Source organism: Cervus elaphus, chromosome 17 (genome assembly GCF_910594005.1).
Source record: "Cervus elaphus chromosome 17, mCerEla1.1, whole genome shotgun sequence".
Taxonomy (NCBI): domain Eukaryota; kingdom Metazoa; phylum Chordata; class Mammalia; order Artiodactyla; family Cervidae; genus Cervus; species Cervus elaphus.
Window position 1 is genome coordinate 21,616,625 of NC_057831.1, and position 23,818 is coordinate 21,640,442.

Genomic DNA, 23,818 nt, shown 5'->3' on the forward strand with positions numbered 1-23,818 from the left:
CAAATACTGTATCCAACAATACACCTATCAAGCATCTTGAATTTTAATAAAAAGAAGCTTGTTTAAAAAAAAACAAAACAAAGGGAAATACCATATTTTCTATCAAATAGATGAAATTTTAAAGAGAAAATATTATCAAAATAAATATAAATCACACAATGTTTCAAATGAATACACAGAGAAAGGACAACTTTATGAGTATTCAGAACTTCAGCATTATAATTTCCCCCAACTCACTGAGGCAGAAGGATGATCATTTCCCCCTTAACTGGAAGTTAACCTTGAAAGACTACTAATACATTCAACCTTGAATGAAAAAAAATATTAAAAGCTCCTACATCAATTTGCATATGGCAGTTATTTTGCCATTTTAATGAGATGATTTTACAGCTTGGGTATCTCTCCAGGAGTTGATACACAAAGAGTTAAATAGATTGGTTAGTCTAAAACAGATACCTTTATATTTTAAAGGGTTTGATGGTAGGGACAAATGAGCATGCACAATTATTTTATTTTATTTTTTTTTGAAAAATTGAGTGTAAATGAAGTTCTCTCTTGCACAGCACAAGCATCTGTAATTTAAAGACAAGAAATGTAAGCTTCAGGTTTTTATGAGCCTTCACAAATTGCTGCCAGACTCAATATTTTTTTAAAAAGAAAGAAAAATCCCATATCTGAAGACAAATATGCTAATTCTGGATAAACACCATGTGTCTCAGAACATTTCTGGCACTTACCTACACATCTGCATGATGGGAAATCATACTGAGTCTTGACAGGTGTATCCAATAAATTTTTTATAGGAGTATCTAGTAATTTGGAAGGTGACTCTAAAAAATTATTGAGAACAGAACCAACTGTTCTTTTGGTTGGTGTCTTTTCTGAGGAAGGCGTTGCTTGCTGCTCTAAAGCTGGGGTGTGGGTCTCAAGTTCTGCAGCAGTGGTTTGTCTAGTTAAAACCGTGACTGGCCCTGACATTTCAACTTTTACTTGCTTCTGTGATTTGAGATTAAGAGCCTTATGGTCAAATAATGATTTGACCTGAAATTGCTCCACATGCTGCTCCATGGTCTCAAGGATGCTCCGGGGCTGCACACTATCACAGCTGGGAGGTGGAATCTCTTGCTTGGGTATCTTTTTCCACATTTTATTTTCTGGCTGTGCTGACAGGGGGCGCATACAGGCATGGGGTTTGGATCCAGGCTCGACCTTAATCGGCCTTTGCATCTGACTATGGCAAGACTCGGCTTGGAGTTGTGTTTGCTGCTGTTCTTGCTTCTGTAAGAGGTGCCACCTCAGAGCAGCATGCTTTTGAATGTCCTTCTGAGGTGGGGTCTGAACATGAGTTCCTGTCTGATCGGGCACAGGGAATGCATTTGCTTGGTTTTGCATCAAGTACCTTTGCTGAGCGAGTTGTGCAGCTTGTTGACCAGACACGTCTTGGTTCCTACTTTTATATCCCTGCAGAACTGAAGCCTGTTGAGGCTTTTGTTCCTGTTGTTGAAAGCACCTGTGAAGAATACCTTGCTTAGGGGTCACATTATTTGGAAAATATTGCATGTGATGCATGTTTGGGGTCTTGTTTCCTGCAAACAGTTCAGAATTTACAGTCTGTTCTTTATTGTCTGGAACCAGCTGTATATGGTTTGAACCAGAAATCTGTACTTTGCTTGCATTTGACTTCAAGATCTGCCCATAGGCAGAATTTATACTGTTCATATTCTGTACTTGCTCCAGCCCCATTTGGGGATTATGAGTCTGGAACTCACTTGATTTTGAATATTGCTCTTCACCAGGAAAGCATTCTTCTACTTTAACCTGGCTAAAGAATGTTCCTTCTCTTGGCTCATCACTGTTGCCCTGGAGCTGAGGAAAGGTCTGGGGCATTTGTTCTTTATTCTTCAGCTGTAATTTTTGCTGTTGTTGCTGGTTTTGAGAGAGATGTGAATTCTGGGGTGGTTGCGTTTGTGCTGCCTGCTTATGAGGCTTATGCTGCAAAAGGTGTGAATTTGAGAAGGGTTCAGTCTCTGAAGTCTGTTGATTCAAGTGCTGTCTTAATGTTGGGGGCATGAGTTTCTCAGTTTGGGGATCTGGTCTTTGTTGGAAATGACATCTCGGGGCACACAGTGACTGCCTGTGAGTGTCAGGTGAAGGCTCCATTTTGGAGAAGGGCACCTGGAGTGAGGGGTTTTGGAACTGGAGATGCTGGTCCACTGTACCTTGAGACTGCCCTTGATTCATCTCAACTTGGTACCTTGGTGGCCTCTGCTTCGGCTGGATTATTTTCTGGATATAAGCCTGCCCTGGGAGCCCCCCAGGCATGTTGGAATTTCCAGTGTATTGTTTGGAGGTCATTTGATTGGAGGGGTTGGACTGATACTGAAGAATTGACCGCAGGGTTGCCTCATTACATTTTAGATGGGATTCTGCTTGATGATAGTGAGGGACCTTCAATTCAATCCATCCTGGTTTCAGATAGGGCTGTGTTGGGAGCATGAGGTCACGTGTTTGTTCCTTGTCTTGACTCTTGAGAACCTCTTGCTGTTTGTGTCCCATCAAATGCTGGCAGTGATCCTGTGGATCTCCACTGCTATGAAGAATTGGTGGGTTAGGCTTGAGATGTTCTGAAAGTTGTCTGGTTTTCTCAGAACCCAATGGAATAGTCATTTTCCCTGGAGTCCGACTGTCATTCTTGTTAACACAATTATTCTGAGGCCTTACTGGAAGCATCAGAGAGGGGTTGGATACATGGGCGGAGGGAGTGGGACTCTGGGGTGGTGGTGCCTCATGTTGACCCTCTATTTTCACTTCCCTTAAAAGAGTTGGGTCACTTTGGTTGGGGTAGTGATGGAGTTCTTCCAAAACCCCATCATTCAGAGTGCCGTTTCCTTGAGAAGGAAGCTGAGGAACCTGCGGAAGAGGAGGAGGGGGAGAAAGAAGCAATTGTGATGGTGGTGGTGTGGTAGTGGCAGAAAAGGAATCCTTAGTGAACACTGAGCTTTGCTTGAAGCAAGCACCATTCATTTCATTTTGCTTTAAATACCGTTCAGAGCTGCCGCCAGGAGACTGCAAATTGCCACTGGGACCCAAGCAGAATTCTTCACCAGAGCCTAGCTTTGCAGTGCCTTGGATGTTACTGTTTCCTGCCGGAGATGGGCACATCTCAAAAGTGGACTTCTGCTGTTCTGGTTTCTGGAAGGGGCAGGCCCCTAGCGTTGCAGCCGGTTTACTGGCACCATCAGCCTCACAGCTCTCAGTCGCCGCTGCGGCTGGCTCTGGAGGCAGCTCAGAGTTCGAGGTCTGCAGGAAATTGATCTGCCCTGAGGTATGCGCTGGGTGAGTGACCTCACAGGACAACTCATTAGTAGCCTGACTATTAATGGCATGTATGTGAGATGTGGTTTTCTGCACCGCGATGGAAACACAGTCTGGATAATATTGAGACAGTGTTTTTTCCAGGAGTTCACCGTGTGTGTTTTCCATGGAAGAGGCAGAAACTGTAGCACCGTTAGGCATGAGCACTGCCTTGTTTAGAAGTAATACAATGTTCTTGTCATGGTAGTTAGCACTCTTCCCCTCCTGTTCATTCAGAATCTGAAGCTCTGGGTTTTCAGACCCACCGCAATTGTGTGTTGGAAAACTGGTGAAATCTTTCACTTCATTTTCTTGGGCCACAGAGCTCACAGATTCCCTCTTAGCACTCATATCGGAGACATTTGTTTGACTGCTGCCTTTGTCTGGATTTCCTTCTTGGCTTTCCCCGAAGCTCTTTCTTTCTCCATTAGCCTTTTGGTCTGGTTTCAGTTTCTTGTTCTGATGGAGCCCAGAGAGAGAAGGTTCGCTAACTGTGCGTTTTATCCCGCCATTCTGCAAACATCTGGAATACCCTCTACCTTCCTGTATGAAATCCGGACTCACGCGACTATTTTGGCTTCCTTTCATGTGGGGTATTCCATAATAACTTTTGAAAGACTGCCACTTGGCGTCTCCATTCACTTCCAGATAAGGTCTCTCGGTTAATGGGCTTCCATTCTGGAGCTTTCTCGCCAGAGGTTCTGTCTGGCACATGGGAGAAGGAGATGGTATCAGGAATGGACTTAGTCTGTTGCCCTCAACATGATTGGTTCTGTCCTGTTCCATCAGGCTTGCTTCGGGGCCATCCACAAGGCTGCCCTCTGAATGAATTCTAAACAGCACAGAAACAAAAAAATAAAGTACATTAATACATATCTAACACTAACAGCACAACTTACAGAGAAACTGTGGCCTCAATAATATTGGTATTCCTAGACATAGCAAACTGTGATACTCCTTTTCATGTCTCAGAGCGACAGTCAAGAGCTACTCTGGATAAGCTTATTCTTGTCTTCCCAGCAGCCCTCAGATATTTATGCTCACAAAAAACAAAGATCAAAATCACCAGCTAATGTGAGAAGTTCACACTGTATTAGTAAATATTATCAACTTCCTTCCCAAATAATTTTTCTTGTCAAAATGTGAAGAACAACAGAGGAAGACTACCTCCTTTCTTTCTTCTCTAGCACCTTACGTATCCAATCGCTCATTAAATTCTATCAATTCCATTTCCTGTGTATTCCTTGAATTATCTTCACTGCCATTTAGTGGCCAGATCTACATTATCTTGCTTCACTATCTACTGTAGTAGTTTTTTAAAAGATTTTTCTCTGGAACCCAGCTTGTCCTCTTCCCAGTCCTTCAAGGATCCTTCAAACTGCTATCAAAGGGAAAGTTCTAAAATGCAAATCTGGTGTCATACCCTTCTTCAGACACTTTGGTGGTGGTTTGGTTTCTACGTTGTGTCCGAGTCCTGCAAACCCATGGACTATAGCCCACCAGGCTCCTCTGTCCATGGGATTTCCCACGCAAGAATGCTGGAGTGGGTTGCCATTTCCTTCTTCAGGAGATCTTCCCAACCCAGGGATCAAACCTGGGTCTCCTGTATTACAGGCAGATTATTTACCGACTAAGCTACCAGGGAAGCCCGCACACTTTACTAACTCTCATTGCTTGCATTGGCAGTTCTCAAACTCTTTACCCAAACACACCTGGAAGACAAGACACAGTCCCTGCAGTGTTAACATTCCAGGGGGTGGGGTATAGGGGTGAACGTGTAATTTATATGCCCTTTCTAAGTGATTCTGTATTTTCCTCTATAGGATCCGGCTGCTTCCTTCTTCTGCGAATTCCTGCCTAACAGACATGGTTTTTCATGTGCAAGTTTCTATTTTTCTGTCCTACTTGCTCCCACAGATTATGCTCCCCCCATAACAACAGCTTATAAATACCCACACACTGTAAGCTGTTTCAGACCTCCACAGTGTTGTTTTATCTCCTAGAATGCCTTCCTAGTCCCCGTATCATGCCCAGTGACTTCTGTATCCAGCTAAAACTGTCTCAGATCACCTTCTAGGGATTCCCTCCTGATTTTCCAGAAGAATTAGTTACTCCCATTTCTATTCTCCTTCTTTACCTTATATATAGTCTACTGCTGAACACATCACATGCAATTGTATCTTGCTTGGTCTCTTTTACTGGGCTGTGAATTCTTTAAAAATATCCTACTCTTTATTTTTGTGCTTACTATAGAGGAAACATCTAATCAGTTTCACTTAGACTGATATAAATTTATTCATCTTGAGTTCATTTCTTTATTCAATCATTCATTCAAACATTTTTGAGACCAATATTGATGGACATTTCGAAGTCCAAATAATAGGGAGAGCAGGATGAAATGGGCACTAAAAATAAAAAATAATCCATTATATAAAGTGAATGCTGTCCCATTTATTATGCAGTCATGCTTTATTTTCCCACAGTTTTTCTCATTAAATTTATTTTAAGGATGTAAGCAGAAAAAGAAATCAAGACTATTTTCCCTTTGGGCTATAAAAAAGGTCTATTAAAATAGCTACTGCTTACTAACCAGGACAAATGAAACAGAGGAAGAAATAAATATTAGAAAGCAACACTAAAGTTACCATTTGCAGAGAATAAGATTGTACACTGGCCAACCAAGAGAATCAACTGAAAAACTGTTGCAAAGGACAGTAAAGTAGCTAGAGAAAAAAATCAGCCACCTTGGTACCTAACAGCAACAACTAGTCAGAAGCTTTGGTGAAATAAAAAACTGTAAACTTTTTTTAAACACTAAGAATACACTTTAAAAGATACGTGAAAGGCCTATCTGAATAAAACATTAAAACAAGACTGAGGGATCTATAAATACAAACACAAAACAAGTAGAGAGGTAGTATATCTTCTTACAGAGTGGTCAAATCAACCAATTCATTTAATATAGTTTCATAAAAATACTAGCAGAATGTTTTGAGGAATTAAGAAGCCAGACTGTAAAGTTTACGTGGAAAATAAACAAATTGGGTATCCAGGAATAATGTGAAAGAGAATTGTAATGCAGTCTGAGCAGGGCAGTAGCCAAATTGAAAGATATTAAAAAGCAACAAAAGCTCTACTTAAGACAGCTTGTACTTGCACATCAATAGATAATAGGGTGTTTATATGACCAATGGAATAGAATATAAAGAAATAGATTCAAACATGCATAGAAATAGGGTATGAGGTAATATTAGATCGATGGGATAGTTTTCTGAAAAAAAATGATGAAGTTGGATTAATTCCTTATATCTTATACCAAAATACATTCTAGATAGATTTAACATCTGAATATGGAAAACAAATCACTAAAAAATTTAAAAACAGTCTTACAAAACTTAAAAGCGTAATCTAATGACTGGACAAGTTCTTTATGACACAAAATCTAAAGCCATGAAAGATGAGGAAGTTCAGTAAAATGTATGCATGCAAACATAAACCCCTAAGCAAAGTTAAAAGTTACATAGTACTCTTCTTGATATGTAAGACTCATACAAATTGATAGAGCAAAATAATCAACCATCAAATAGAAAAAACGAGTCAAAACTAATACAAATAACATAGAGGGGATTTAGCAATAGCTACAGAATTTCGTAAAAACTTCCTTTGATTCTTCAGTTTTAAAAACTTTTCTAACAAATATGCTCATATATATGTGTTAAATGATGTATGCACAAAGTTTTGCACTAGCAAAACTTTGGAAACAACCTACATTTTCAGATAAAAGTATTTCCAAGTAATTAAATGAAATAAAGAAAGTTGCACAACAGTGTGTATAAGAATGCCACAACCTGCACATTTACAAGAATAAAAATAAAATGAGCTCTGGTTTAAATACTTTGTTTCCAGGAAAAGAATGGAGAGGCTGGAAAACAGCACTGAGAGGGAGATTGCCTTTAACTGTGTCATTTTATAACATTTAGGCATGCATATAAGTAAACAAAACTTAAATCAAAAGGTTGCAATTCATAATGGACAAAGAAAAACAACAGAACAAAGTGATATCTTAATTTCTGCTGGACCCACTTCCTTTCAAATATTGAGAGATGGCCTAGATGTGCATCGTCACTAGTCACAAACAGCCACTGGGCCTTTGAAACCTGTTTAGTCCGAGTTGTAGTTCTGTAAGTATAAATACACACTGTATTTCAAAGAACTTAGTGTGGTCCAAAAAAATATAAAATAAGTCAATTCTTATTACGTGCTGAAACAATGCTATATTGGATATAATAAGTAAAAACAGATCACACTGAATTTTATTTGTTTCTTTTTACTCATTTTACTGTGAGTACTGGAAAATTTTAAATTTCAAATGTGGCTTAGGTTGCATTTCTATTGGGTAGCTCTGAGCTAAACTGATACTTGTAATTATTGATAATCTTTAATAAAAATAACCTTTAGCTTTCAGAATCATTAATATTGATTTGTTGTCTTTGATAGAAGAGGTTTCTCCAAAATGAGGGCATTACCATTTTTCAAAAATTAAGAAGCGTATGAGAGCAGCCAGGATGGCAAATTGGAAGGAGCTTAATGAGCACACCAAAATCACGACAATCTACAGAAAAACCATCCTTGAAAAAGGCTGAAACCTACCAGAAAACACCTTCTACAGTTAAAGACATAAAGACAGAACCACAACCAGACTAGTGGTGAACTCCCAATATAATCAAATCCCATACCCCTCAAGTGAATGACCCACAAACTGGAGAATAATCACATCACAGAGGTTCTCCCACAGAAATGAGAGTTCCACCCAGCACTGGGAAGAGGAGCCCTCCAGAGCATTTGGCTTTGAAGGCCAGTAGGGCTTGACTGCAGAGCTCCCCAGGACTGGGGGACACGGAGGCTCTTAAAGAGCACACACAAAATCTCATCTGCACCAGGACCCAGGGCAAAAGCAGCAATTTGATAGAAGCCTGGGCCAGACCTACCTGCTGGCCTTGCAGGACCTCCTGGGGAATGGTGGTGGATATACTGGGGAACATTCATCTGTGTGAGCTTTCCAGGAGGCTGACGTTTTGGCACCAAGACCTGGCCCCACTCAACAGCCTTAGGCTCCAGTGGCGGGGTGCCTCAGGCCAAATAACAAACGGGATGGGAACGCAGCCCCACCCATCAGCAGAAAGACTGCCTAAAGACTTCCTCAGCCCACAGCCTGAGGATAATGGGAAGAAAAATTTGCAGATAATGCTACCAATAAGGGCTTCATTTTCAAAATGTACACACAGCTCATACACCTTAATATATATATTAAAAAAAAAAAGGCAATCTAATAAAAAAATGGGCAGAAGACCTAAATAGATATTTCTCCAAAGACATACAGCTGGCCAACGGGCACATGAAAAGATCTCAACATTCTTAATTATTAGAGAAACAAGAATTAAAACTACAATGAATTATCACCTCACACCAGTCAGAATGGCCATCATCAGAAAGTCCTCCTAATAACAATGCTAGAGAGGGTATGGAGAATAGGGAACCCTCAGACACTGTTGGTGGGACTATAACTGGTGCAGCTGCTATGGAGTTTCCTTAAAAAGCTAAAAAAAAAAAGAAAAAGCTAAAAATAGAGCTACGGTATGATCCAGCAAGCCCACGCCTGGGCATACATTAGAGAAAACTCTAATTTGAAAATGTATATGCACACCAGTGTCCACAGCAGCAATATTTACAATAGGCAAGATGTGGAAGCAACCTAAATGTCCATCAACAGATAGACGGATAAAGAAGATATGGTGGGAGCTTCCCTGGTGGCCCAGTGGTTAAGAATCTGTCTGCCAGCGCAGGAGACGTGGGCTTGATCCCTGGGCCAGAAAGATCCCACATGCTGCAGAGCAGCTAAGCCTGTGTGCCACAACCATTTAGCTTACGCTCTAGATCCTGGGAGACACAACTATCGAGCCCATCTGAGAGCTGGTGCTCCACAAGAGGAGAAGCTACCATGAGAAACCTGTGCCCTGCAACGAAGAGTGGCCCCTACTCACTGCAACTTGAGAAAAGCCCACGTGTTGCAATAAAGACCCAGCATAGCCAAAAATAAATACAATAAAGAGGATGTGTATATATTGGATATTATATAATGGAATTATAATTCAGCCATTAAAAAGAATGAAATAATACCATTTGCAGCAACATGGATGGACCTAGAGATTATCATACTAAGTGAAGTAAGTCAGACAGAGACAAATATCATATTAATATTACTTACATGTGGAATCTAAAAACTGATACAAAAGAACTTGTTCACAAAAACAGACATAGGCTCACAGACATAGAAAATAAACTTATGGTTATCAAAGGCAATAGTAGGGGGTAATAGTGGAAGGATAGGGTGGGGGAGATAAATTAGGAGATTTGGATATGTATACTACTATATACAAAATAGGTAAACAACAAGGACCTAAAGTATAGTACAAGGAACTATACTCATTATACTATAATAACCTATAGTGGAAAAGTATCCAAAAAATAACACATGTGTGTGCCAGCATGTGTGTGTGCATGACTGAATCACTTGCTGTATGCTTGATACTAACAAAACATTGTAAAATAACTATACTTCAGTTAAAAGAAATTAAGTAAGAAGCACAGATATAAGCTAGATAATTCTTCATAGAATTAGGTCAATTATTTTTCCAAACACTATAGCAAAAAATGCTTTTTTGGCAACTGTAAAATCAATTTACACGTACACCAAACAAAATGTGTGTGTATATGTATATGTATACATTGAAGGTGAAGTCGCTCAGTTATGTCCGACTCTTTGTGACCCCATGGTTTGTAGCCTACCAGGCTTCTCCGTCCATGGGATTTTCCAGGCAAGAGTACTGGAGTGGGTTACCATTTCCTTCTCCAGGGGATCTTCCTGACCCAGGGATCGAACCCAGGTCTCCTGCATTGTAGGCAGACACTTTTATCATCTGAGCCACCAGGGAAGATATTGTTACATATTATATGAAATTTGCAGGCTCTGAATATATATTGTCCTAGTTACTTTTTTAGATAAGAGATATTTATATATTAAGTAGGGACTTCTCTGTAATGCAGAAGACATGGATTCAATCCCTGGTTGGGAAATAAACATCCCACAAGTCTTGTGGTGTGACCAAAAATAAAAAAAGATATTTATATATAAAGTAATACATTATCAAAATCCATACCACATAATTTGGACATTCTTTAAAGTGTCAAGGACAGAATTACAATGGATGGAGTCTGCAAATCTTTTATGAGCATAATAATAGTTTCTAAGAAGAAATGAAGGTGACTTGAAATTTATTTCAATATGGAGTTTTACACACAATAGCCAGTTTTAACACTACTTTAACCCCAGTATCAGAACTATTCTGCCCACGACAGCAGTTCCTTTACTGAGTACAGCCATCAGATGTAGAAAGCTACATGGTTAACTCTTTCAGGGAGGAAAGGAAAATTATATATTATTTTTTCATTTCTGGATGGGGATAACATGTCAGAATTATTTGTTACTGGTCTATGAATCTAATTCAGACAATTTAAACCAAAAAAGTGCCATTTTAGAGGGAGAAAAGAGAAATATTTTCTTTGGCTTCAGTTTGTCCTAGACCACACTTTTTGCATATGTACCCCAGAATATTACACAATCCAGGAGCCTACTTGCAACAGCGCTCTTAAAATCACCAAGTGCTTTCATACTGACATTGGAACATTATTTATCTTGTAATGAAAGAAGAAAGAAATGAGACCTGTTCATTTTGATCATTGTATAATACTGAAAAAGCTTTCCTGCTGTAATTTTTACAGTTTATATAAATATTAAAAGTTTTTTCAAGCTTACAGAAGTCAATAATTTGTATCTATGACAAAAAATCTTCCAAGATAATTTTTATCTGCTAAGCTGTGAACATAGAGTTAATATTTTTACAAATTCAAGGGGAAAAGGGAAACTTTTTTCATAATTAAAATAAGTGGGGTTTTTTTGAAGGAATGTAAATTTTTTATTAGAGAGATATTTTTGTGTGGCATTCCTTTTGCCTCACAGAGACTAAAAACAGAAATAGAGTTTTTATTCATTCATATCTGTTCTTCTACATGACTGATCGCAGAAACATTTTTGAATCCTCATAATTGAGATTGAAATGGAATATCCTTCATTTTTCCTACACTAGAGAGCATATAATTAATATGATGTATAGTACTAATCAGGATGCTATTCCATTGTGAAGCAATATTAAAATGTTTTTAAACTAATACCAGCTCTTGGAGGTTTGTATATGATAATTTATACCAAATACAATTGTCAAATAGTTAATGCCAAATAAAAGTATATCTATAAAAATCAGAAGAGAGAATTTTGGTTTTAGAATAAGATTCAATTTCTACAATAAGGACAATGACTCATCTACAGGGACAATGGCCAATCAAAACTAAGACACTAATTTTTTCTTAAAACTGTTAGGAAGTTTGTAGGCAGGAACATAGGCAGAAGAGACTTTGGCAGACCTAGAAAGGATGACTGGCTAAGCTTACCCAGTTACTTTTTTTTCATGGTGTCAACACTTAATGTTATAGCATTTGGTCACAATTTTAAAATGAATAGAGAGCTTTTAACATATTCCTTAAGAGATGTTCTGACAGATGATGGCTAATTTCAAGCTATCAACCGCCAACTCACAAAATTCCTGAAAATTCCACAATCTGCTCTTGCAACCTGTTAAGAGGTAGTTCTAGGCACACTACTGTTAAAGCTACTGAAATATTAACAAATCATATTTGTTTCTTTTCTTCCTTTTTGGAAACAGAATAAAAGTTCCCTGAGAACAAATACGTGCCATTTTATTTGCAGTAGTCTTCCTTATTTCCAGAATAGCAGTGGACAAGGCACTCTGGCCTATAGACTTACTGAACAGTATGTTAAACTTTTGGAAGGCTAAGAAATTTTTAATTATTCAAAATGAGTGATAAATGTGATGATGATGGTCATGAAAATGTATAAAACATCTCAGAGCATAAGAAAAAATCTAGCTCCACTCTGTTATTTTACAGATGTAAAAACTGAGCAGTTTGCTCAAGTTAGGCAGCAAAATAATCGCTCCCACGGGGGCTAAACTGGCAGCGCCATAGAGGCATAGGTTCTGCTCTGCCCTGGACTGTGGTTTTGGTAACACAATATGAGCATTCAATTGCCACAGGAGTACAGGAGAGCGGGAAAACTCTTTCAACTGTCCAGGTCTGCATGCCATCAATCCCAAGTTCTCTCATGAAATTTAACTCCATTCCCTCTTGCCATAAGAGAAATACATGTGCCACTAAGTCAAAGTTAGTTTTAAAAGGATGACAATGAATGGTCACCAAACAGATCTATCAAAATCACTGAGGCGGAAGAACTAGTGTTCTAAGGAGAATATACATCAGTCGTTATCAGATACAGAGGGGACTACGTAAAAAAAAACTCAGTGCCTTAAAAAAAAAAAGCAAGCAATATTCAATAAATAACTTATGGAAACTTTTCTGGCTATTGAATCTTTAACTTAGGAAAAGCCATGGCATATATTTATCTACTTTAAGTGCTCTTAACAGTTATCTTTGCTAATCAAAATGTAATAATGAGTTTCCCAGGTGGCGCAGTGGTAAAGAATCTCCCTTACAATGCAGGAGATGCAAGAGACACGGGTTGATCCCTGGGTCGGGAAGATCCCCTGGAGGAGGACATGGCAACCCACTCCAGTCTTCATGTCTGGAGAATTCCATGGACAGAGGAGCCTGGCAGGCTACAGTCCCTGGGGTCGCAAAGAGTCAGACATGACTGAGCATGCACAAATGTAATAAGTAACTCATTGCTTAAACTGTGTACACACACTACCAGCTTTGGCAATTTTTGCAAAGCCTAAAGAAACAGTTTTAGAAATTACCTAAATGATGGGTGTTAATTATATCATAGCTTAAAATGTCATAATTTAGATTTTACTAGTCATGTTATTTATGTTTCTCCATTGTAACAGTCTAATGTTCCCCATGAAGTATGGTCTTCTAAAGAACCAAAAAGAACAGTTTTATCTATTATAAATACAGCCGATTTTTTGGAAATCTAAAGGTCAAGTTACAACCAGATAATAGAAATGTACAAGAATATGTTATGGCCACGTCATGATTTCAGCTACTGCTCCAGGATACTTTTTTGTAAGCTATAAGGAAGAGGAAGAGGAAGATACTGAGATAGAGACTGAGAACTTTAAGTAAAAATTCCAAGTGTCAACCTTCCTCCTCAGTGTTAGAGGTACACATTAGTGAAACCCCTTTATCTCAGTTGAAAATACTAGCCTTTTGACTAGTAGCTAAAACATTTTTGGTTTCCTAAGACCAAAACAGCCACAGCAGCTTTCCTTTGGTATTTGATTTTGCTCCTTCTCCCACCTCTCTGACAATTTATTATGAATTCAAGTCACATTGGCAGCATCTGTGAAACAATTACTCCATCTAGGACTGACTCTGCAGTCTAATCCATCATAATTATGACAGGCCTCTTTGAAGATGCTATGATGCATGACTTAAAAATAGCACATTAGTGTGCAAATGGATCAGCATCTCATTTCACCAATACGCATTTAGGGTTGTAATTTAGCTCAACACCATTTGACTCTCTTTGAATCATTCGAGAATGGTAGCTGCATCTCTCACCACATAAAGCTGTAGATGATGCTCAAAATTTGTGAAGAGGGCTTTCTGTTTTTGCTCTTACTTTTTGGTTTATTGATTTTGTTGGTGGTGTGGCTTTAACTACTCTGAAAGAAAAGAAGAAAAAAAAAAGTCATTTAAATCTCATGTCAGCTTTTTCCAAGGAGACCAAAAAAAGTCAATTTATAGATATGTATAGCTACCATATGATAAGGCAATAATTTTTTTTCTATAAAAAAATTGACTTCATGTTCTAATATTGAAAGTATATAAAATACTCTGCCATCATCATATGAGTCCTGTTTATTGACACAGGCACATTGCAGGGAGTAAATTCTTAAGACTAGTTACTTTCAAGTACCTGTGTCTCAGCATCAGCCTTAGATTACTGTATGTCTCTATTGCCTCCTTAACAGGCTCTGCCCCTACTGTAATTCAGGTGTTAGGAATTATTTAGTTCCTAACACGGAAAACATTGAGTAAAGGTGATATGTTTCACTACCCTTCCTGTGAAGATGGCACTATTCTCCAAAACTAGTTTAGATTCTTCCCACCAAAGTGGGAGATAACTTGAGTTGACATATTTATTTCAAGATGCATGCAGGACAACAGGCCTTGGTTTTGTCTACTGAAGGTCCCCGTGGGTAGTGCTCTAAAATCCTGACAGATTTCCATCCCTATTTTCTGCATCTATCAAATTCTCTCCACTCAGTTTGACTTACTTTCTTGCTATATAACATCAGTATTGCTAAGTCCCATTCTGGAAGTAAGCAAAGTGTTTTTTATAGGGCATAACTTAAAAAATTAAAAGTTATTTTTCATTAATATTAAAGCTAAAATTTTTAAGAAAAATAGTCAATCTATGCAAAACCAACTTTAAATAGCAAACTTTGTCTCCAAACTACATGTTAAGCTTGGAACATAATGCCTTATATATGCATTAAATATGGAGAATATAAAGTGAACGAATATTTTTACTTCAAAACTGACTTTTTCAATGTCTCATCTAATAAGAACTTTTAATTTTAATATTAAGAAATCTCTTAAGATATACTTCCCATGATTTGGGGGAAAAAACCCAGCAAACATACAAACGTGTATGCATCTCAGAGTAAGTGCCTACATTTCCAGAAGTGTATTAATTATACAAGCAGCTATGCATGCGACCAGCACTTTGCTTTGATCCTGTGGTGTGTTACCCATGCTTATAGAGAGGACTTGTCCAATTTTTCCTAATCCTCAGTAGAAACTATATAGTCCCAATGTTGTAAGTTTTAAAATGTGTTTCTTATCTTAAAAATAACAGTATAGACACAACAGAATAACAAATAGACAACTTGAGGGAGGAGACAGGAGAAATGTCAGTGAAGATTAGAGAAGAGGCCTGTAGATAGAAGTCTGCACGTAAAATGTGCAGCCACCTGGCAGTTTAGAAATAGATCTGCTTACAGTTTACAACTCAGGTCAACTGGTTTCCCAACTGGTGAGATGGGCATGCTCTTTTGTCAGTTTTCAGCTATCCCCATATGTGTTAATCCTGGGATTGTTTCTTGAATTTGGACTTATTCCTGGTCTCTAACTCTCACCAAATTAATATGTGTTGAGGGAAAAGATCATCAAACATAATTACAAATGCCATATGTCACAAGCATCATTTGTTTCTCATAAATTATAAAAGTTAGATTTTTCAGCTTCAGTCCATTTTCATCATTAGAACAGATAATTGTGAGTGGCTTATTTTTACTAGGACACTGGGATACACTTATTCGAATACACTCTATCCAATGCCTGACATTTTCAATTAAAAAAAAAAATGTATTGCAGAAACTGTCGTTCTTTGGGCTTGACCTCACTGACATACTATCTGAAGATCTGTCCGGTGGACAAGCACCGTGGCACAGAGAGCGTGTAGAGTGGACCTGTTGCAGGCAAAGCTGAACTGGACGCAGACACAGAAGAGACTGAGAGAGGACGGACTTCCTGGCCGGGCAGCTGCGGAGGAAGGGCCCCTGTGGACGCCTCTCCAGAGCCACGGGTGCCAAGACAGCCAGTGCTTCAACGCCTGCCCCAATGGCCATGTCAACCACCAAAACAGCAAATTCAAAGTCCTGCAGCCTTGTCCTGCAGGCAAGTAAGGAACCCTAAGTTTTTTCCATCCTTCCTCAGCCCTGCCTAACTTCCCTGTGGCTGGTGTTTAAAATGGAGGAGGCGGGCGCAGAGATATCCAGAGTCAGACTCTCCACGTGTTGGAGCCACAGATAAAGACTCTGCTGGGGGAGGAAGAGTACTGAATTAGGCTTGACTTGGGAGTTTTAAGATGAGTAGGGCTGAACTTCAAAGATCAAGATAAAACTGTTCTAATACCAGAGGATGCTGTCAAAAGTATAGAGTCTAGCCAAGAAGACATCATAGGGATAGTGGGGTGGGAGGTGGGGGGACACTATCATAGTATGTTTGCAGGTAAACTATAGGGGGAAATGCTTTTATTTTTATATCCTGGAGTATGATGTTTCCAATAAAACTGTCATATAAATCCAACAAAATAGTTTCTAGTAAAATAAAAGAACTTTGTATAATTTCTGACAGGGTTAATCATTCAGAGGCATAAAAATAAAAAAAATAAAATGACACATTCACATTCAAACTAATATTATTTCATAATATAAAATAATTTTTGTCCATCCAGAAGAAAATAAGTTAAAGAGATTTTCTAGTGGACAAAGCATTAAGAAAATGGGAAACATCAACTATTTGATGTTACTTGACAAGAGTATATAACCATGTGTTCATCAGAAACATGTTCCCATAAGTTATGAAGGTTACTCTCATCTTTTTTGATCTTCTGTGTTCTGTTAGAAGATCTGATAAATACTTCATATTGTCCCAAATTATAGTGTACATTTTAACTGGTATCAAAATAGAAATAAAAAGGCCATACATTTTTTTTTCCCCTCAAAAAGGCTCTTACTCTGGATATACAGTCTTAAGGGATCCAGAAGAAGCATTAAATATCTATCATTAAAAATTTTGAATTACTAGATTGGTGGGATAAGACATACATACACAAGACTAGCTCTTCAGATCTAGTCCTGGATATAGATTTTTGAGCAAGTCATAACATCTGCACATCATAATTTAAAACAAAAACAAAAAAACCTCAATTATAATCTGAGGGAAATGAACAGGATTATGTCAAAGATCTTTCTGAGTGCTAAAATGATATGATTTTTTAAAAATTGGCAACGATTAACAACTACTGTGGAGAAGGCAATGGCACCCCACTCCAGTACTCTTGCCTGGAAAATCCCATGGACGGAGGAACCTGGTAGCCTGCAGTCCATGGGGTTGCTAAGAGTTGGACACGACTGAGCGACTTCTTTCACTTTTCACTTTCATGCATTGGAGAAGGAAATGGCAACCCACTCCAGTGTTCTCGCCTGGAGAATCCCAGGGACAGGGGAGTCTGGTGGGCTGCCGTCTATGGGGTCGCACAGAGTCGGACACGACTGAAGCGACTTAGCAGCAAAAACTACTGGGGTCTCAGTGAAATAAGTCATCACAAAGACTAGTCTTGGCCTGGAAAGTATACTTTTCACTTCATTTAATAATAAGTAAATAGAAGCTAAAAGAGTAAAGAAGCTTGGCATAGCTGACACAGGGCAGATACAGATATGAACACAGACGTGTCAACCTCTGAGCCAAAATGTGGCTAGATGGAGGTGGTCAGCTCACGGCAGAGAAGCAGGTTTGGTGCTCCTCATGGTAATATAAGCGCTCTATATACTGTCCTGGGAAGAGAAACTCCAGATTGGCCAATATGAGTACAGTCACTAGATGAGCAAATTCTCCTACATGCAAGGAAGACTGATTTCTTCATTGAGATCTTGATAAGAAAATATTCCTTAAGTTCTCCAGATCCAAGAAACACCGGGCACCCTGAATGCAAATACTTTGGACAAGGCATGTACGTACATCATATTTAGAAGTGTGAATTTCTGATTGTGAATTGAGAAATATATAAGTTTATTTAAACACCAACTTCATGTGCATTTGATTAAAACAAATCACTTTCAATTCAGTCAACTCTGAGAGAAAGATAAAACTGGGTTTCTGGATTTTCAAATTAAGGAGCAGATTCTGGGCAATGGTGTCCACCCCCAAATGATATATTCTTGACATTTCTAGCAAGTCTCTTTTTAAGTGTGTTGCTAAATACACTGGAGATTAGTCTGTATGTACAGTTGCAAGAACACAAATAGACAACCAAACTATAGGAACAAGGTCACATCATATGATCTACAAAGTACTAGTTCTATTGGTTATTAATACATGTTTTTTAAAAGGAAGGACAAGGCTGAGAGAAAATAAGGAAAACTGGGTTATGAATAAATTTAAATCTGCTTTTAATGAAAGTCCTCAAAGCTGTTAATATGATGATGGGATCCCAAAAAAGTCAATGCATGTGTGGCATTTCCCAGACATAGCTTGAATGTAGAATCATAGTTTACAGAATACCCTGCAAAACCAACATCCCATGGAATAGCACACACTAAATAATCCTAATTCAGATGTACTTGATGACTTTATGCAGTTTTAAATATGTACATAGATCTTGAACTTGTGGTCTAGGAAAATATAAATTCATATCCATAACTTAGGTGTAAAGAGCTCTGAGTTCATCTTTGAGAGCCAAAGATATCACATGTGCCAGCCTTGCTTTAACTTCAAATTAAACATGTAAAAACTATTCTCCCTAATTTTTTGCAATTTTATCACCATTCTAATACTTAAACTCTTCCTTAGAAAAGGCTCCTGCCTTTAGCTCAAAATCTCTTCTGTCCTGATGAAAATGGCTACAAAATCTCAAACCAAAATGTTTTGAAACAGTGAGTCAAAACTCTTCAATTAACGGTAACAAATCTTTCTTGGTAATTTTAAGAGCAGAGTCATTTAATTAATGTCAAAAGTGATTTACATTATATAAAGATATTTAAAGAGACAAATAAATACTTGCTTTTAAGATTAAATCTTATAAACATAAGTCTTTGTGATGTCTGTGTTACCACCTCCCACATGAAGAAAGCCACTCCTAATTGTCCAAGACCAGATCACATAAAAATATAATGGAAGCATGAGGACTGACACAAAGTAATTTTTTATGTACTAAGTATAAATTATAGAAATAAAATCAGATTATAGCTGAGGAACTACAGTAATTAAAGAATTCAATTAAGGATAATATTGGATAAAATAGGAATAGAAAATCTAGCTTTTCATGATTTTTTTAATATTTTTATTTGTTTTATGTATTTTTTTGCCTGCACTAGGTCTTAGTTGCAGCACATGAGATCTTTTAGTTGCGGCATGTGGGGTCTAGTTCCCTGACCAGATATTGAACCCGGGCCCCCTGCATTGAGAGCCAGAGCTGTAGCCACTGGACCACCAGGGAAGTCCCCTTCATGATTATTTTCTAAACATCAAAAGTGCCAATACACTTATATATTTAGGAGAAAAATATTCTATCAGAAATTTCTTCAGCCTTGAAGTGAACAATTAAACTTTTGATAACATAACTGCAAAACTCCTTTTTCTCTCTAAATGCTACAGTCTTTAGCAATAATATTGAATATAAAACAACCCTGAAGCATAATTTTAAAAATAAAATGAAGACAAACAGGAAAATTCAGATTCCCAGCAGCAATTTTACTCATGAAACTATCCTACTTTGCTCTAGTACTCAGAAATTGCTAATTTTCTGTGTGTGAGTTAAATAGACCATTTAAGTTATGCCCTTAAAATTAAGAGAAAGGCTGCTCTCAGGGTGTTATCTGGGTGACTGTTCCTTTAATGTAGTACTCACTAACGTAAGTCTCCACAGGGCATGTGGAAAGGATAAGAAAAGGAAAAAAAAAAAAGGATTACAAACTCACTAAATCTAAACACTGAGAAAAACTAAAAATGTACTTTGACTATGTCTGTGTTAAAAATATCATCTGAATTCATGAGAAGACTTAATTACCTACAAAGTAATTTCCATACAACCACAGCATTGTTTAGGGGATAGCACAGATTCACAGGTCACACCAGAGGATGCATTAGAGGTTGATTTGGCTAGTGATTTGCACAACAAACATAGCTATATCTATTATCATGACTATAACTAAATTCGCTAAAAATGAATTTGCTTTTGTTTGAAAATCATTTCAAATTAATAAATCAGTGAATAATACAAGTTCATGGCATTTTCATAGAAAACAATTTTCTAGAGAAAAAAATATTATAGAAAATGTCATACATTTTCTGTCTGTTATCAAATTGTCATGTTTACACTTCAGTTATATTTGAATATGGTATATGTAACATAGAGCTTCCTTTGGAGCTAGTGGTAAAGAATCCACATGGCAACCTACTCCAGTATTCTTTCATGGAGAATCCCATGGACAGTGGAGCTTGGCAGGCTACTGTCCATAGGGTTGCAAGGAGTTGGACTTAGCATGCAACATAACATGCAACTCATATGCAACATAAATCTGAAACAATGTACATTTAAAATATCACCAGCTCTCTAAAAGTTGTAGCTTTCCCTTGCACCCCTTTCTTCCTTTCCATCTTTCAGTGGGTATACACACTCAGACTTTAACTATCATCTTATAAAATGGTACCATAAGATAAGGTTACTGGTTAAAATATTCACTGAATTAAGAAGAAGAAAAAGAACATCCCAAAATAACTTACAAAGTTTACAGAAATGTAAGAAGCAGAAGTACCAACATTTCCATGAACAAACTTTATTAAAATTCAAAACAGTATTTCCTTTCAGCTCTCCTCCCCCTCACCTGTTGCAAAGAATTATAGACAAATAAACACATTTGAAACAAACATTCATTTGCATTAGTCTTTGGCTTTAAAAATATTTATTTCTACTCTACTTGTCCTCTTTCATCTCCCCAAGAAACTCTAACCAAACTCCAAGCCCACTAACTCCAGTATTCAAAGTGTGGAAATGTTTTACACAGTCTTCTAAACCCATGGTGAGCAATAAAATCATAAAATTTGTTTTTTGTTTAGTTGCTAAGTTGTATCCAACTCTTTTGTGACCCCATGGACAGATCATAAAATACTCTGAAGCAAAATTAATTTTATTTGAGGGGAAAACAACAGGTAGAAGGCAACTATGGTGTGTCTCCTAATGGGAAAATTTCTTTAGTCACATATGGAGAAAACAAAACTCTGAATTGTCAAACTTTTCTATTCAAAGGTACTGACTTACAGTTAAAATGTTCCTCAGGCCACCCATTTATGGTACTGCATAAAAATCCTACACTGTTCTGCTGAAAGAGGTTATGGGTTATAATCCCAGAACTGAGTTGGCATTCTGGTCCCCTTTCAGCTTCTTACAATTTAAGGCAAATTCCCATGTTTAAATGTTCTCTTTGTGGCAAGAGGCAGCTTGAAGAGATGGTGAAATCATTGCAGCCAAGAAAAAAAAAAAAAGAAAACTGGCTGATCTCATCTTAACTATCGTTAATGCTTTAAGATGATGCTTAAAATGGCATTATTGAAGCAATACTGGGAAAATGCTGTATTCCTTTCTGCTTTTTCATTCATAATACTTTCAAAACTCTAAATCTTTCCTCAGAATCCACTCCGGCATTTCCAACTTTGGAAGACTGCCACAGAGTTACCAATCAAAGATTTTAAATACCTACAAGCTAATTTAAGTTTTAAATAATTGAAATTATAATATGCAGAATAAGAATTCAGCTTCTGGGTAATAAATATAAGTCAAGACTCACAAGGTTTAAAAAGCTCTTTCATTAATTTTCTTGAACATATATTTCATGATCTGCTAAGTGATCATAAGATGTTACTACAGAAAGAAACTGAAAGAACCTATTCTTTTCAGTTTAAATGCTACTTACTTGAAGAATATTCAATTTTTATTAAAAAGTCTCATGTGCCATTTTCTGTAAAAGTAAGCATTATATCTATATTATTATACATGATAAACTTTCATGGTATGTTTTCTGACATACACTTTCAAATCTGTAGTTCAACTTACCATTTATTAGGCCTATGAACTGAGTACTATGCTAGATACCATGAGAAACACAATGATGATAGTCATAGTACTCTCAGGGAACTTATACCTAACTTAGAGGTGCATCACAGAGTTTTAAGAAAATCAGTGAAGGAATTCCCTGGTGGTACAGTGCTTTGGACTTGGCACTTTCACTGCCAGGGGCCAGGGTTTGATCGCCTGGTCAGGGAACCAAGATCCTGCAAGCCACATGGCACAGACAAAAATAAATAAATAAAATTTAAAAAGAAGATAAGTGCTAATTGAAAAAGAAGATAAATGCTATCAGGCTCATACAAACACAAAACCACAGAACATACATCATAATGGAGATGATTTTTGTAGAAACTCAAGAATTTTTAGGATATCTTCAGTTGCAGTGAAATAAGAGCATCGAGCTAGAGGGAAATGCTTTAGGAAATTTATAGAAAGGGGACTTGAAACAGAGATCTTAAAATAACAAGAAATCTATTTGGTCAAGCAAAGATACATAAAACCTTAAAATGAGAAAGGCATAGAGCATATAGATGTGATAGCAATAAGGGTGTCATTTTGAGTAAGATTATTTGTGATTATCACTATAAGCTTTGATGCACAATCACTCAACTTGATTAAAATTGGCTAAAAAATTTTGGTATGCTTCTTCTGACTTTACTGCTTCTGAGTATACATGAAGAGCTGAAAGTGAAAGTTGCACAGTCGTGTCTGACTCTTTGCGACCCCATGGACTCCTCCATGGAATTCTCCAGGCCAGAATACTGGAGTGGGTAGCCTTTCCCTTCTCCAGAAGATCTTCCCAACCCAAGGATGGAACCCAGGTCTCCCACATTGTAGGCAGATTCTTTAGCAGCTGAGCCACAAGGGAAGCCCATTACAATCTCCCTAAATTGTACCTTTATAATCTTATGATAATCAAGTAAGCGTACTGTCACATTTCAGCAAAAATATTGAGTTCTAGTCCTAAAAATAGCCACTGTAAGCTATTTCATACTGCAGCTGTATATTTCCATCTTAGAAGGGTTGATGAGTTGAGTCAAGAATTAAACTCAGACTTGATGTAGTTAAAAAGAAAACAAAGAAGCAGATACATTTGCAAAATAAACTTCCACGGAGTCTTTTGGTGGGAGAAGGGTATGGTGAAGAATGAATGCATTTTTTTTAAATAATGGAAAGTTTTAAAAAATTGAGATTAATAACATGAACTCAACTTTTTATGTATTTAAAGAACAGCACTAGAAAATATAGACAGCCTTCACAATTTCAATTTTCAAAATCTGGGGTATCTTAACTTTCACTCAGTGTGCACAAATGAATGATTTGACTCTAGCTTAAAATACAGGCTTGTAAACTAAACTCAAAGCAGAAGGAAGGAACTAATAAAGTTTAGAGGAGAAATAAAACTGGAAAACAACAGAAAAGATTTACAAAACTAAGAGTTGGATCTTTGAAAAGATAAACAAAATTGACAAACTTTTAGCTGGACAAGAGAAAAAGATAGGACTCAGATTTTAAAAAGAGATATATTACAACTGATATCACTGATACACAAAGGATCATAAGAGACTACTTTGAAAAACTATTCGCCAACAAACTTGGACACTCTAAAATAAATGGATTAACTCCTAGAAACATACAAACTACCAAGATTAAATCATGAAGGAATAGAAAATCTGA

At 37.4% G+C, this 23,818-nt stretch overlaps 1 protein-coding gene across 4 annotated transcripts in view; it reads right to left on the reverse strand.

Annotated features, from left to right (window-relative positions):
- Positions 1 to 23,818, reverse strand: part of TET2 (tet methylcytosine dioxygenase 2) — a 133,734-nt gene that overhangs the window by 38,844 nt on the left and 71,072 nt on the right. For all 4 annotated transcript variants that reach the window (XR_006334720.1, XM_043871471.1, XM_043871470.1 and 1 more), the window contains exon 3: positions 738 to 4,186. Coding sequence is in view for 3 of the 4 variants with exons in the window: in XM_043871471.1 (XP_043727406.1) it covers positions 738 to 4,140 (3,403 nt within the window). In the remaining variant the exon portion in view is untranslated. The remainder of the gene's footprint in view (positions 1 to 737; positions 4,187 to 23,818) is intronic.